At 41.2% G+C, this 15,177-nt stretch overlaps 1 protein-coding gene across 4 annotated transcripts in view; it reads left to right on the top strand.

The window, feature by feature from the left end:
- Positions 1-15,177, top strand: part of samd12 (sterile alpha motif domain containing 12) — a 55,629-nt gene that overhangs the window by 14,069 nt on the left and 26,383 nt on the right. For 3 of the 4 annotated variants that reach the window (XM_061245593.1, XM_061245581.1, XM_061245586.1), the window contains exons 2-3: positions 1,585-1,760; positions 9,927-10,056. In XM_061245593.1, the coding sequence (XP_061101577.1) occupies positions 1,585-1,760; positions 9,927-10,056 (306 nt within the window). Of the gene's footprint in view, positions 1-1,268; positions 1,341-1,584; positions 1,761-9,926; positions 10,057-15,177 lie in introns of all 4 variants that reach the window. The other variant, XM_061245601.1, reaches the window with a different exon arrangement.

The following is a 15,177-nucleotide window of genomic DNA, read 5'->3' as shown; positions in this document are numbered from 1 at the left end:
AAGTATTTATATTAGCGGTGTGATTAACAATCATTTCAACACTTTTTCGTTGACCAAAAATTGGTAACGATATTTTTTTCTGAACTTGAAATGGTAAGCTCAGTTTAATTAAATGAACGCACTTTCACCACCAGTGACAAAACACACAAATTGGTCGGACAATTGAAATCCTGTCATGACAAAGATTGCCCTGCGCTGTATAAAATCAAATGCATTGACAAAGTTTACCGTTACATAAAAATATAAGACAAATTGTGCAGAAACCATTGCCATTGCATGTTACTCTATATCACGCGAATATTGAAGACTAATGTGACAGCGGAAGTTTGAGTGCACAACCCTGTCTGTAACAAAGTTCTCAATAGCAGCGGATTGGGCACATTTCATGCCAATTGAGTCTGTCAGGCGGAAGCCATGGGGAATAGGGATGAAAACACCCAAGAATGATCATTTTAACCGATGCTTTTAAAAAAATGAGACGCGATCGACCAGCATGACTGAGTATATTTCCTTTAACAGTATATTTAACTTTCAAATAATTTATATTCATGTTTCTATTAATGTTTCCAAATTTTTATGTAATGTTTTCAGGAAATATTATCATTATTGTTTTCAGGAAGTATTATTGTTACTGTTGTTTTCAGGAAATATTATTGCCTTGTATTCATTTCGAAAATAAAGAGAATGAATGCATGCTGGTTTGTTGTGAAATATTCTAGTCTTCATGGCCATAAGATAGATTTCACCCTTAAGTGGAAGGTCATCCAATAGCTCATCTAATCCTCCCAAGTTTACAAAAAATTATATTCATAAACATTGACCAATTATACATAGCAATATCTTCGAAGATATTTACTTTTGAAGAACAATCTGTTCCATTGTTGTGGTGCTCAGCCCTGCTTTGATTGCAAATGTTCCATAAAGCAAGAACCCGGAACAGCTCCTTTTATTTCAGTCTATGTTCCAGATTTGGCAGGGACTGGGTTTTAGTCAGTGCAGCTGTTCGGCTAACTAGGTAATCCTGCTTTGTGGAACAGGTCCCTGAATTCATTTTGTTTATTGTAGCTGTTAGTTTAAATCACCATATGCTTAGAAAGTTGTTTCTCATGTAAGGATTTTACATGTTTTTTAATAGGGAATCATTTTGCAGGCATACATTATTATTGGCAGTGAAGTTTGTATTTGGCTGTTGATATCATGGTATGATTGTTGAAACATTTTTATGGAAAAAAAAATTCTGATCATTCATTTCTTTTGCTTGTACACAGCTTGAGGGAATCATTATTTCTGTAAGATAAAAGCAGTCCTCTGCTGACCTGAGGAAATGCAAGTGGTTACTGGTGAGAGCATTTCTGCAGAATTTGGCAATAAAATACGCAATATTGGTTTTAAATTGCTGGATAAACGAACACGCTTCACGTTATGTTCTATATTTGATCATGACTAATTCACCCTTGATTCACTGGTGTTGTACAGGTCAGCATATACGGTGGACATATGCCATCAAAGTGTCTGTCCTACCGATGCAGTCTTTGCAGAGCTGAGTGCAGTGATGACAGTCCTGCTTTCCATCTCTCCTCCCAGCTGTCCACTGCAACCTGAGTCACAATGGTTTAGATCACCAGGTGTGCACAGAGGACGTGACATCACCCCTGGATGAACTTCCAATCGGTCATGGAGTGGCCATCGATGATGACAGCCCCACATACCAGGACCAGAGGGAGCCCATCTACCAGCAGCTGTCAGACCAGGCCATGCAGGTAACCAGCAGCCTGACAGACTAGGCCATGCAGGTAACCAGCAGCCTGTCAGACTAGACCTTGCAGGTGATCAGCAGCCTGTCAGACCAGGTCATACAGGTAACCAGCAGCCTGTCAGACCAGGCCATACAGGTAACCAGCAGCTGACAGATCAGGTCATACAGGTAACCAGCAGCCCGTCAGACCAGGCCATACAGGTAACCAGCAGCCTGTCAGACCAGACCTTGCAGGTGACCAGCAGCCTGTCAGACCAGGTCATACAGGTAACCAGCAGCCTGTCAGACCAGGCCATACAGGTAACCAGCAGCCTGTCAGACCAGACCTTGCAGGTGACCAGCAGCCTGTCAGACCAGGTCATACAGGTAACCAGCAGCCTGTCAGACCAGGCCATGCAGGTAACCAGCAGCCTGTCAGACCAGACCTTGCAGGTGACCAGCAGCCTGTCAGACCAGGTCATACAGGTAACCAGCAGCCTGACAGACTAGGCCATGCAGGTAACCAGCAGCCTGAACTGTTCTGCATGCTGATTTCTTTATGAATGTAGCACATTCACATATTTAGCACATAACCCATTCTCAGTAGATGGTGACTCAGGTGCTATCCATGACGTGTGCTAGTAACTGCATGGATGTTCTTTTTGATTGTGCTTCTCGTGAATTTTCAATCAGCAGAGGCAGAGAATGCCATATTATTTGAAATTTTGCAATTAAAAATGCCAAGTAATGCAACATAGCTTTTCCTTATTGTTGCAGTTCATGATGTATGGCTCAAAGCCAATTCTGCTAACCTTTTGCCGGTGTGTCTTTGTGTGCAGACCATGGAAAACAACCCCAAACTTTAAACCTAAGTGGACTTTGTTTGTACGTCTTTCAGAATAAATTAATCTGTTCTGATGACATGAACTGAAACCACTCAGGCTCCTGCAGACTGCAGAGCTTACAGTATACGACACTAGAGTATTCTCGGCTATCAGATATGATCTCAAACATGAAATTGGATATGGCTGTCTGTACAGACTGTACATCAGAAGTGGGCAAATGTTTTCCTGATTCCACCATTAGGTGGCGCTGTTAACTCACAAGAGCTGTTACAATATTTAGTAACGTTGCAGCATTAATCACTCTGGAAAAGATTTCAGTGAGAAGACTGACACTTTCTTGAAGCAAAATTGCATTGGAATTTTGCAAAAAGTGGTGAAAAGACAATATTTGGGACAGATTTTCATACTATATCTATACTACAAAATGTGTCACATTAAGATTCTCGGTTTTTACTAGGGGGTATTTTTATTTTGCTTTCACCATGTAAAAAAGACAGAACTTTACATACTGTACATAGTCCCTTTCCATTTCAGGGCACCATGATGTATGGGACAAAGGGCTTCACATGTGTTTCTGGTTAGCCAGGTGTGTGCACTCGCTTAGTGTAGGTACAGGTAAGAGTTTTCATTTCTAGGCTTTTATTTTATTTTATAAAAGTGCATTGCATTCAGGAATGACATAGTTGCACCTATTCTACCTATATTCATAGAAATCATGGTCAGCCTATTCTTAGTCCTACTGTATTCTTAGTCCTACTTTTACCATTTCTACGCCTCATCATGGCTTCCTTGACTTTCACTGGCACAACTCTGGTCCTCATATTGACAAATGTCACTAACAGACTCCACAGGGATTCAAAAGTCTAGACCAGATGCTGAAAGCTTTCTTACCTACACCTATCAGAAACACATATGAAGCACATATGAAGCTATTTGGCCCAAATATCATGTGTAATTCCTACGAGGCTCAGCCAATCTGGATGTAAATACTCCAGTCTGTGCCAGTCTGAACTTTAGCCTCATATTCACAATTTTATTTCAAATCCAGTGTGCTGGACAACAGAGCCAAAACGTCAGAAACTGTACCAAATACTGACAGACCGCACTGTATGTATATTCACAATCTCTCAAATATTTCAGAAAACAAATTAGTGCCAATTGGCTTCCAGTAATGTTGTTTTGAGCACTAGAAACATATGCTTTCTACTGGTGATCTATGCAGCTCCTATCTCACCAGGCTTCTGCATGGTTATGTGCTGTCATCATTGAGAGACTCACTGCAGAATATCATTAGGTCTCTTGTACTCAGGGTTTGTGTGGCGAAGGTCACTGGCTCCAAGTGCTCTTCAGAATAGTCAGTTGAAGCACTGAAGGGTCATTCAGGCAGCATAGCGGTGCATCGATTTCTGATTTGGCAAGAGTGAATTAGAAAAAGACCAACCCCCCCTCCCACAGAAAAGAAGAAAAATCAGTTGGTTAAATTGAAACCATTCTCTTTGTCACATTATACACTGGGACATTTGGCTGTAATGCTACTCATCAGGAGGAATAGATGTGCACACAGTCAGATATTCCAGCAAAAAAAATTGATTCTCTCCAATAATTTAACTTGCATGTTGCATTGTTTTCTGCTACTATGTGCTGAGGGGTGTCAATACTGTATCAAAATATATTGACTGATTCTAACACACGGTTGTTAATTGCAGGGCAAATAAATAAATAATAATGAAAAACAGTATAAATGTAAATGAGCAGCAGTAATAGATAGGCCTACCTGTAAAACAGCAGTCAGAACAAAGAGGGATTAAAACACTCCTGTATGAAATGCATGTTTTTTATTTGCTTAATGGGTTGACTTAATTGGCTTTGAGAGATCGTTTTCACTTGCACTCATGCAATTATGCTTACTAGATGTGTACACTTTGAATACATTAGATTATGTTTCATCGATCCATTCAATTTGAAAGTTTTGGAAGATATTTAAATTTAGTTTAGATCAAGCATCTTTCCTGTGGAAAAAATAACTTCCCCTTCCTGCTTTTCAGACTTTTTTATGCATCCCTGTGTAGTACTAGACTGTGATTAAATAGTATAACTATTTATATGTTTGACAAAAATTGGACAAGAGCACTTGTCTGTATTTAGAGTAGTTAGACTTCACAATCAGTTATGATTTATGTACGTCCGAATTTGAGGGGGAGACAAATGAAGGAAAGGAGGATCCATTTTAGAGGAGCAAGAGGAGGGAGGAGATTTTGAATGAAAGGGAGAGATGATGGTGTAAGAGGAATGGTTTATAGAAAGGAGGAGGACATGTTTGATGAAGAGGAGAGATGATGGTGTAAGAGGAATGGTTTATAGAAAGGAGGAGGACATGTTTGATAAAGAGGAGAGATGATGGTGTAAGAGGAGTGGTTTATGGAAAGGAGGAGGACATGTTTGATGAAGAGGAGAGATGATGGTGTAAGAGGAGTGGTTTATGGAAAGGAGGAGGACATGTTTGATGAAGAGGAGAGATGATGGTGTAAGAGGAGTGGTTTATGGAAAGGAGGAGGACATGTTTGATGAAGAGGAGAGATGATGGTGTAAGAGGAGTGGTTTATGGAAAGGAGGAGGACATGTTTGATGAAGAGGAGAGATGATGGTGTAAGAGGAGTGGTTTATGGAAAGGAGGAGGACATGTTTGATGAAGAGGAGAGATGATGGTGTAAGAGGAGTGGTTTATGGAAAGGCGGAGGACATGTTTGATGAAGAGGAGAGATGATGGTGTAAGAGGAGTGGTTTATGGACAGGAGGAGGACATGTTTGATGAAGAGAAGAATATTGATGCTGGAAGGGGGGTGGAAAGAGGAGGGTAATTATATTTGTGATTTCTTATTTGTTTTTATTTCTATGCAGTTTCTCGTTTTGGTTTTCAATTTCAGTTCAGTTCACTTTTCAGGGCAATTTTACAGTTTCAGTTTAGTTTAGATTTTCTCAAGATTTTTGCTCGTTTTAGTTTGGTTTTTACTTTGTTTCAGTTTCCTGTATTAATGTAAGAATTTGTCAGGGCTAAAAAAAATATTTATGAAAACATGCATTTACATCTATTTACATAATTCATTCTTCAAGTCTTAGTCATGAGCAAAAAGCACAGTGCTTACTGTAGTTGGCAGAAGTCCAATCCATTAAATGTAGTTTCGCTAGTTGGCAGCACATGCCATACTGCTGTTGCCTTACCTTAGTACATAGTCTCTTTTCTGTGATTTTGCGAACTGTTTGTATTTTTGTTTCCGCAAGCATTTTCTAATTCCAGGCTGCTGATTGCCCTGTTAACTATAATAACCTTGGGAGGAGGAGAGTGGAGTTACAGTGACTCTGAGTTGAGGCTGGAGAGTTGTGAAGCAGATGGTTTGCTACCCTGGTCTCAGAAGGCTGTGAGTTCAGTCAGGGTGGAACAGGAATCTGGATTAAGCCGGAAACCTTCATTTTCCCTCCTTTTTCACTAAGCACTACTCCATTCCATATCAGCACTTTCAGTCAGCCGTGTGTAATTATCCAAAAATCTTTTTATTGCTTTATGCACACAGCAATTATTGTAATTATCGCCTACATTCCCTTCTCAATGATCTGAAGTTGGGAATCGCACATTAAGGGGTTGGAAATATTGAATTGTCGAAAACAGCTCTGCCACCTTTGAGCCCTGTAGTTTAAGTGAAATAAATTCTATTATATTTTAATTTTGCATGTGATTTTATGAAGCAAGTAATTTTTCATTTATTTATTTATTTGCTTACTTATTTTTTAAACATATAGCCTGGAGGTATTTTGGTATCTTGTGTAATCATAATGCAAGTGTATTTAATGCATCTAATGCAGTCAACAGAAAGGCAGTGTGTAAACAAAAAAACTGGAGATATTAACTTAATATTAAATTAATTGGGCCTTATTCATTCAATTATACTGTATTGTATATGTGTATCTATGCACATTCTCATGGAAAATGTTGCATTTATTATTTATAATCAAATATTTATGGGTTCTCATGACCTTGTAGATGCTGCACACGTCATTGTATATGGTATTTCATCTGAGCAAATATGGTGGATCAGGGTAGCCAATTCCAAAATATCATAATTAATACCGCCTACTCCAAAATAGGGATACATTAGTGCCCAGTACGTAAAGTATGTTTCTTGTAAACAATGACCTTCAAGTATGTTTATATTACAGTTCTGCCATTTGCTAATGCTTAAAAAAACTACAAAATCTGAAAGTATCCTGAAACAAAACTCATAATACTTTAATAGCGTCATGAATTCCTAAGTACATGCACTAAATAAATATTTCACTGTGTGACCCGATTAATTGACATTTTTAGTAATCTGCTGTGAAGAAATCATCTCACTTTACTGACATTGGGTCTAATAGTTTGAATTAGCTAAAACCTTAGTAGGAAAAACATTGAAAGCCTCTATAAAATGAAAGAAGATCAGAGTCACTCTCTGGTATTGAAACAGACACTCGTCTTCCCAGTTCTGCTGTCTCTACCCTCCCCCACTGCATGGGCTTCCTTTGTGTGTAGGGATCCTTCATTTTACACGCATGTTCTCAGCAATTAACACAACACAATTAACAAAGCAGGGATTTGTTGCTGATGCTGAAGGTTTGATATAATATATGAGCACACTAGCACAACAACTTGTTCAACTACTAACACTAGGTTTGTGTTTTACATTTGAATATGTATGCTCTTATGGCATTCATACCAATGAAACAAAGCAAACTTATAAGTAGCTTATAATCGTTAGGATGCTTAACGGTATGTTTTGTTCTTTGATTCAAATGTACAGGTGATATGACAAAGGACTCGGATTTTATTATCAGTTGCTGTAAAGATTGAACAGAAAAGTACAATAGCGCTGGCAAGAAAATGCGTACATGCACCTATAAACTCACACATTTATAGGCGGAGGTGTTTAAGGCAGGCGGGTAACAGGGCTGCTTGTTTTTATTTCAGAACTCTGCTTCATTTGTAATTTATGGTGAAGTTAGATTTTATCAAACCTAAGTGTAAAGGTGAGAACTGTGATAGATGATCACTGAAATAACATGCCGCTCTTTGAACTGTGCTGCTAGTGTAGTGTAAACTGTGTTTATTTGTGACTGCTTTTTTCAGTGGCAGGAGGGTCATAAATGCATGCTTCAAATGTCCCTCAAGGCAATAGAATGGACATCTGTTCTATAAATTTGTGATAAAAAAATATGGTTCTCTAGTGACCAGGGCTGTTTTGCTAAATTAAGTGATGTAAAATGGTTTCAGTGCACTGTGTATTGCATTGGGTTGTGGCTTCAGATACCTTGGGCATAAACAGGCTATCACACTTGAACGTTTCACATAGTCTGCATGGTTTAACCAGGTGTATAAATGTGTCAGTTTCCCTGGCTGAAGACAAATGCTAGGCAAACAAATCATGTCATATAACGAATATTTAAAAAATGAAACCTGAGTAACCTGCTGCTATAAAGCTGCTAAGGTTATCACCACTGTCTGTTGGTGTCAACAGGGTAATATGAGTCATAGTTCTTGTGAGTTAGTATTCAGTAATTACCTTTTTTTCTTTTACATTACATGGCAGACGCTCTTATCCAGAGCGACGTACAATTGATTATACTAAGCAGGAGACAATGCAGGGTTAAGGGCCTTGCTCAAGGGCCCAACGGCTGTGCGGATCTTATTTGGCTACACCGGGGATTGAACCCCCGACCTTGCGTGTCCCAGTCATGTACCTTAACCACTACGCTACAGGCCTCACGTTCTTTCTTTACGTGAGCTTGCACTGGAGGGGAAAGGCATTTCAGTGTGACGCGCCCTGCTTAATGCGTGATCTCAGCGCGCAGAGAACATGGCGGATTACAGCAGCATCATTGACCTGTAAATGTCTGAATCTTGGACCTGCACAGGGTTGAAGCACGCTGAGCCAGTTCAGCCTCCCTGAGCTCACAGTGTCCACCGTGACGTGGCATATGCTAACACGGTGTGACAAAAAGCCATTCCACACAGAAACCCTGCATAAGACGGCTTGTGGCTGTAAAAGTAACTTTCTCGGCTCACAGAATACCTGTTCACATAATTCCGCCGTAGTAGTCTGGGGCTATTTCGTAGCCGCTCCAGGAATGTGGATTGTGCAGCTTATTTGCGGTGTGACGTAGGAGCTGAATGTTAATCCGCCTTCAGGGCCGGGGTAGCGGGAGTCAGCGAGACGGCAGCAGCATCAGCAGTGCTGAGTGTGCTCCGACTCCCAGCCATTACTCTAATAATTACAGCCATCTGCAGGGGAGGAGAGATAATATCCACTCCATTCCGGCTCCGCATGGGGCAGACGGTGCTGCGAGACGTGTTTATCCCTAACAGAAACCTGCACGTACCTGTCATCAGATGAGGACCGAGCAAATCAGGTTAAGTACCCAGAGTGCCTTGCTCAAGGGGGCTGCCCGGGCTTTGGGAACACAGTCCTCTGATTGCGAGCCCAGTCTCCCGACTGTTAGAGGCTGGCAGGGCTCGAACAATTTGGATAAATGCATCCTTTCCTTGCAGCGAGGATCCCAAGTGTAAAAGAAAACCGGCTTTTGTGCAGTGGCAATTATGGAAAATTTTGAGTTAGGCTTGCACCCCCCAAAACAGCGGTCGGTTCAATTTCCATGAGTACTTTTGAGGCACTTAACCTGGTTCAGGAAATATGTAGCTATATATATATATATATATATATATATATATATATATACACAGTGGTGTGAAAAAGTGTTTGCCCCCTTCCTGATTTCTTATTTTTTTTGCATGTTTGCAAATATTAGTCAAAGACAGCACAAGTAAACACAAAATGCAGTTTTTAAATGAAGGTTTTTATTATTAAGGGAGGGCCATGTAGGTTTGGATTTTTTTTCTCCCTTAATAATAAAAACCTTCATTTAAAAACTGCATTTTGTGTTTACTTGTGTTGTCTTTGACTAATATTTAAATTTGTTTGATGATCTGAAACATTTAAGTGTGACAAACATGCAAAAAAATAAGAAATCAGGAAGGGGGCAAACACTTTTTCACACCACTGTATATATATATATATATATATATATATATACATATATACAGTGGTGTGAAAAAGTGTTTGCCCCCTTCCTGATTTCTTATTTTTTTGCATGTTTGTCACACTTAAATGTTTCAGATCATATATATATATATATATATATATATATATATATATATATATATATGTATGTTGCATTTAGACAATACGGCCATCTCCTTTGAAAATAATATAATGAAATGAAATGTTTACACAAGTTGTTCTTGAATGCTGTTTCCACAGACGGGGAACTTGAAGCTGAGCAAGCCAGTTGCCCTGTGGACGCAGCAGGACGTCTGCAAGTGGCTGAAGAAACACTGTCCCAACCAGTACCAGATCTACAGCGACACCTTCAAACAGCATGACATCACAGGTGATCCCTCAACCGAACACGTACTCACTCCTCTGTCCTCAGTCTCCGATGACAGCCATGTTGTGAATGATGCTAGAATACACCTTCACTCTTTTCTGGTTTGTGATCTTTTAATTGCCTCAAGTGATTCAGCACAACAACCACAAAACCAGCATCAGCTCTTCCACAGCAAATCAGTCATTGAAACTGTGCTCATGACAGAGAGGCATGGTGCCTGACAGATATTTTTTGTAAGAATATGGCTGACATTAATAGTGGAAGCCACAGGAGAAAGAGACATCTGAATGGAACATCCTACTGTGACATCCTTTGAGATATTGTGGAAAAGTATGTTGGGTTTGAGAGGAAAAACAAAGAAATCATATTGAAGCACAAGTGAGGGAACGTGGAAAAATGTCCCTTGGCAACCAAAGATAAAACTGTTTTATTGAGCTCGAAATTGAATTGAACAAGTTTGAAGCTTCAACAAATTCTCAGTGCACAACATTAATCAAGACATTAATATTATTAAGAGCTAAAACAGAGGAATGCAGTTTGACAAGGAAAGCTCTCCAATGTAAGACGATTCTTCTGGCCTGGTCAGGGGTACTTCTGCCTTGCATGGATCCAGATTTAATTGGACTGTGAAGTTGGGTGTGCTATCACTCACACACTCACTCATTCACTCACTCACTCACTCACTCACTCACTCACTCACTCACACACTCACACACTCACACTCATTCACTCACTCACTCACTCACTCACTCACTCACTCACTCACTCACTCACTCACTCACTCACTCACTCACTCACTCACTCACACACTCACTCACTCACACCCTCACACCCTCACTCACTCACTCACTCACTCACTCACTCACTCGCACCCTCACTCACTCACTCACTCACTCACTCACTCACTCACTCACTCACTCACTCACTCACAAACATTGGGTCACTTGCAACAACATTTTCATATTCTCCTCGGTAACTGGTTAGAGAAGTTAGAACTTCTCAGTTCTGTCAATGGATTATGGGTATTAAGTTTAGTATGTGATAATTTTGTGTTGGTCTTACACTATTGGTCTTCATTCAGTGCATAATATGGGTTGCTCTCATTAATGGGGGGCCGCAGGTGTAATGTAGGTAGCATGACCTCCATTACATGCAAAGCATAAATATGCATAGGTGACAGTGGATTTGTGAAAGCAGCCACTCCATGCCCACGCCACCTATTTCCATTCTTAAAAGAGACCACAGAATAAACGGGGCAGAGATTGTGCTGGAGTGGTCTTAAAGCGAACATAGATGCCTTTCGCATGGACCTAATGTACTGGCAAAATGCAGAATTCAAAACTGCAGGATCAGGACTCATTTATTTCATTTATGGGATTGATTACCAGTTTACATGCAGTACACACATACAGACCGGCTACACTTCAGAAAATTCTATTAAATAAAATGCAAAGTATGTATATACAGTGTCGATCTGTTACGCAGTCAGCAGATGTATTTTATGTTTTAAATATTAATGGTTCTCAGTGGATTACTGTAGGTATAAAAGTGAGGCAGTAGAAAGATCATAGAGGAGCTAATCCGTGCTTATATAGTATGCATTTTTTATTTTCTGTTTTTACAAATGATGGATGTGACCCTTAAGGCCTGGTTCTCCTTGTATTATGTGGCATGCGAGTTCATGCAATATCTGAATGTGTTCTGTAATCTCCACCAAATGATTTATCTGGAAATACATCTGTGAGAAGCTGAAAGCAGATTAAAGCAGAGAACCTGAAAGCTGCATGGAGGAGAATGCAGTGCTGGTTTTTTACCTTCAGTATCAGTGCTGTGCAGGAGTTTGTGTTGAAATAATGCAGATCTTTCATTATCTGAGAATAAAATTTACATCTAATTAGTGCACCGAGAACAGCCTGTTGGGAGCTCTTGACATTCATTTCGCCTAAAGAATCGTGACATGGTCAAATGCACTATTTCTCTCTCTCTGTGCTTCCCTCAGTTCAACCATCTATCCTTCCCTCACTGCCTCCCTGTTTCTCTTTCTCTCACTCTCCCTTTCACCTTCCCTCTCTCTTTCGATCCGAGGCACAATGCTGTAGGTCCGTGGGAGCGAAATGAGAAACAAGAAATTTGTTGACTGCGGAACAAAAGTGCTAGATTATTTAGCGGCGTGCATGTCTTTCTTCTGCTGTCAGGGAATCGATCGAGCTGCCATCAGCAAAACAATTCGCCATCAACCACGAAGAAAAGCTTCCAGTTTAACTCTCTCCCAGGAACTTCATTTAAAAAGATCAATAGTGCTGTGTAGGAGGACAGCTCTCTCTCCGGGGTGAGCTGTGCCCCTGCATGGTTCCGGCGCAACTCCTGCAGCTCCGTCAGCTGCCTGAAGAAGATTGACAGCGCTGTCAAACGTGTTAGACAGCACTGTCTTGTTTGAGAGACAGCCCAACAATTATCATTATCATTATGCGTCAGAGAAAGACAGCACAGCTATGTGCGAGATAGACCAGTCACGCTGCCGGTTGGGTCAGACACACAGACTGTCCTACTGTGTCTTACAGCGCCATCAGGCGTTTGAGCCCATCCACGGGTGAGGCTGGTTATCACGGTTGCTTTCCCTTCGTGCGTAGTGTGGCGACACTTGCCCAGAGGATTGTGGGTATGCCCGTTTTCCCTGTGCACATGCACACCACCCTCAATCTGGTAAAGACTGACTCTAATCCTGTATCTCTGCACTCCGCATTCATTGACCTCGGACCCGCTGCCAGATTCATTCACGTAGTCGTGAGTTATAGCCCTCTGAGGTTTACAAAAAAGGGGAAGGTGGCGCAGATTTGTAGACCCCCTCACCCCACCACACCCCCGTCCCGGCCCACTACAAATGCGTAATTAGTAGAGTACAGTCACAGCGCTGGAGGTGGAGGCAGGATGATGGCACAGGAAGGTGAGCGCATTAATTCAGCAACATTAATCACAGCTTCAGGGTCCAAACGTGGAGATTAATGTGCAAGGGATTCTGGGAGGTAGTAGTCCCGCTCCGTCTCTTTCATTAATTTCCCTGCTATGCACGCACTTGTGCTCCCACAGTGAGGACAGTCCTGTTGAGGCTGGTTCAGGTTAGACTTTGGGAACACTGTTAGCACCAGTGACGCTACAAAGTGGCTCTTGCACAATGACCAGGCAGTGGAGTATTAATATTCTTATCCGATTAGCGAGGGAACACATCAGTGGAGAGGCTTGTGACAGTGGCTGAGCCTCTATTTCTCAAACTTGTCTCATTGATAATTCCACGTATAAGAACAGTGGTATTAACATTCTGCTTCTTTTGAAATGGCCATAGGCCATGGTGGGTAGAGCTAATGGTGGCTATGATCCAGCCATGTTCACTCTAGCTATAACTGCAATATTATGATCTGCGTCAATGCCCTTCTATTAATATCAATGTATTTGTGTTTTGTGACTAGAATTTTTTTTTTATCCTCATAATCTGTGCTCCTGTGCTTTCCCCAAAGATGATCAAAAATAGGCACCAGTGATATTTTTTTTCATTCACCTCCATGTCCTCAGAAACACTGAGGACATGGAGTGATTGGTTGAATGCAAGTGGAGTAAAAAAGCTTACTGACAAAAGTTGATATATTTACACCTGGTACCTTTAGGGAACCTTATGGATTCTAGCTGGTGCGTTCATTAGGGTCTTGTGAATTTGGCTAATACTGTCTGACCACACCTCAGATTTTCTGCCTGTCCATGAATAACTGCAACAGTCCTTGGAAAGACAAATATTTTACCCATGCTCTTCATTATTTGTAATTTATATGATTGGCAGACGTCTTAATTCAGGCTGTTGAAATTTTACATTATTTCCCCAGATTCTCTGGGCCTGATCAGAGAGCGCCTCGGTGTGCTAGGCAGCTGAACACAGCCGTTAGTGTGTGAAGAGTGGAAACGCTCACGGTGTTGATGAGGAAGCAGTTGCATCAGTTCAACTTAAATCCTGCTGCTTATAGGGCTGATGCAAATACTGGCAGCAAACAGTGTTAGATAAACATGGACTAGTTACATCATTACTGCATTTTACACGTCTCTGGGGACAATAGAAGTCCACCGTTGATACCAGGTAATGGACGGAGGTGATGAAGCAAGCTTTTTCTAGGTAGAAACAAGAAAATGAGTGGAAGCATTCTAATGGAAATGTATTAGCCATATGGGCACGTGATAAACACTGCTCTGACTGCCTCTGTGCTGTGTGCTCCCTTTTAAGGCATTCCTCTCTGTAGCCATTTCCCTCCTCACTTCTGGCCCACTCTTTATGGCCTGGGGCTGTTTCCAGCGTTATCTCTCTCTCTCTGTAATGTAGCCGCCCGGCTCTCCTTGTTGTGCTGTCCCTCAGCTGGAGGGAGGGGTGTGGGGGGGTCATTCAGCTGACCCCGAGAGCCAGAGCTCTGCTGAGCTCCACTACTCTCAAACCTCATTTGTGCTTTGAGAAATCCCCGCCTGTCTCTTTGGGGACCTTGAAACTATTGACCCGCAACCGAACAAGGAAAAATGTTTGTCTATAGCGAGAGGTTTGCGCAAAAGTAAGTAAGCTCAGTTTGATGTTTGATGTACAAGCACACGCCCATGGACAGACTATCAGTCTGCCCAAGGGCCATTACCCACAATCCATTTATTTTATTGCTTTTGGAACAAAAAGTAAATACACTAACTACCATTTTTAAAAGTGTTCAGTATGACTTGGCCCAGAATTGAACTCAGTTTTGTGGGGTCAGGGCACACATCCTAACCGTGAAATGGTTATTTCTGTGGGGAAAAGGGCACAAGAAAAACGGCACTCAGTGGACCAAAAGAAATGCACTCAATGAAGGAGAATGGTCATTTGTACACACACACACACACACACACACACACACACGCGCAAACACACACACATACACGCGCACTCACACTCAGACATACACACACACACACAGACACGCATACACACACGCATACACACATGCGCACTCAGGCACACACACACTCACACACGCACGCACACACACACACACAAAGCTGTATAATATTAATATTTAGTCATGGCTGTATCTACTCAAGAAAAGCACGCAAAATAATTCTATGACC

Source organism: Conger conger, chromosome 1, assembly GCF_963514075.1.
Source record: "Conger conger chromosome 1, fConCon1.1, whole genome shotgun sequence".
NCBI classification, from domain to species: domain Eukaryota; kingdom Metazoa; phylum Chordata; class Actinopteri; order Anguilliformes; family Congridae; genus Conger; species Conger conger.
The sequence above is the reverse complement of the archived record's forward strand: the minus strand, read 5'-3'. Positions and strand labels throughout refer to the sequence as shown.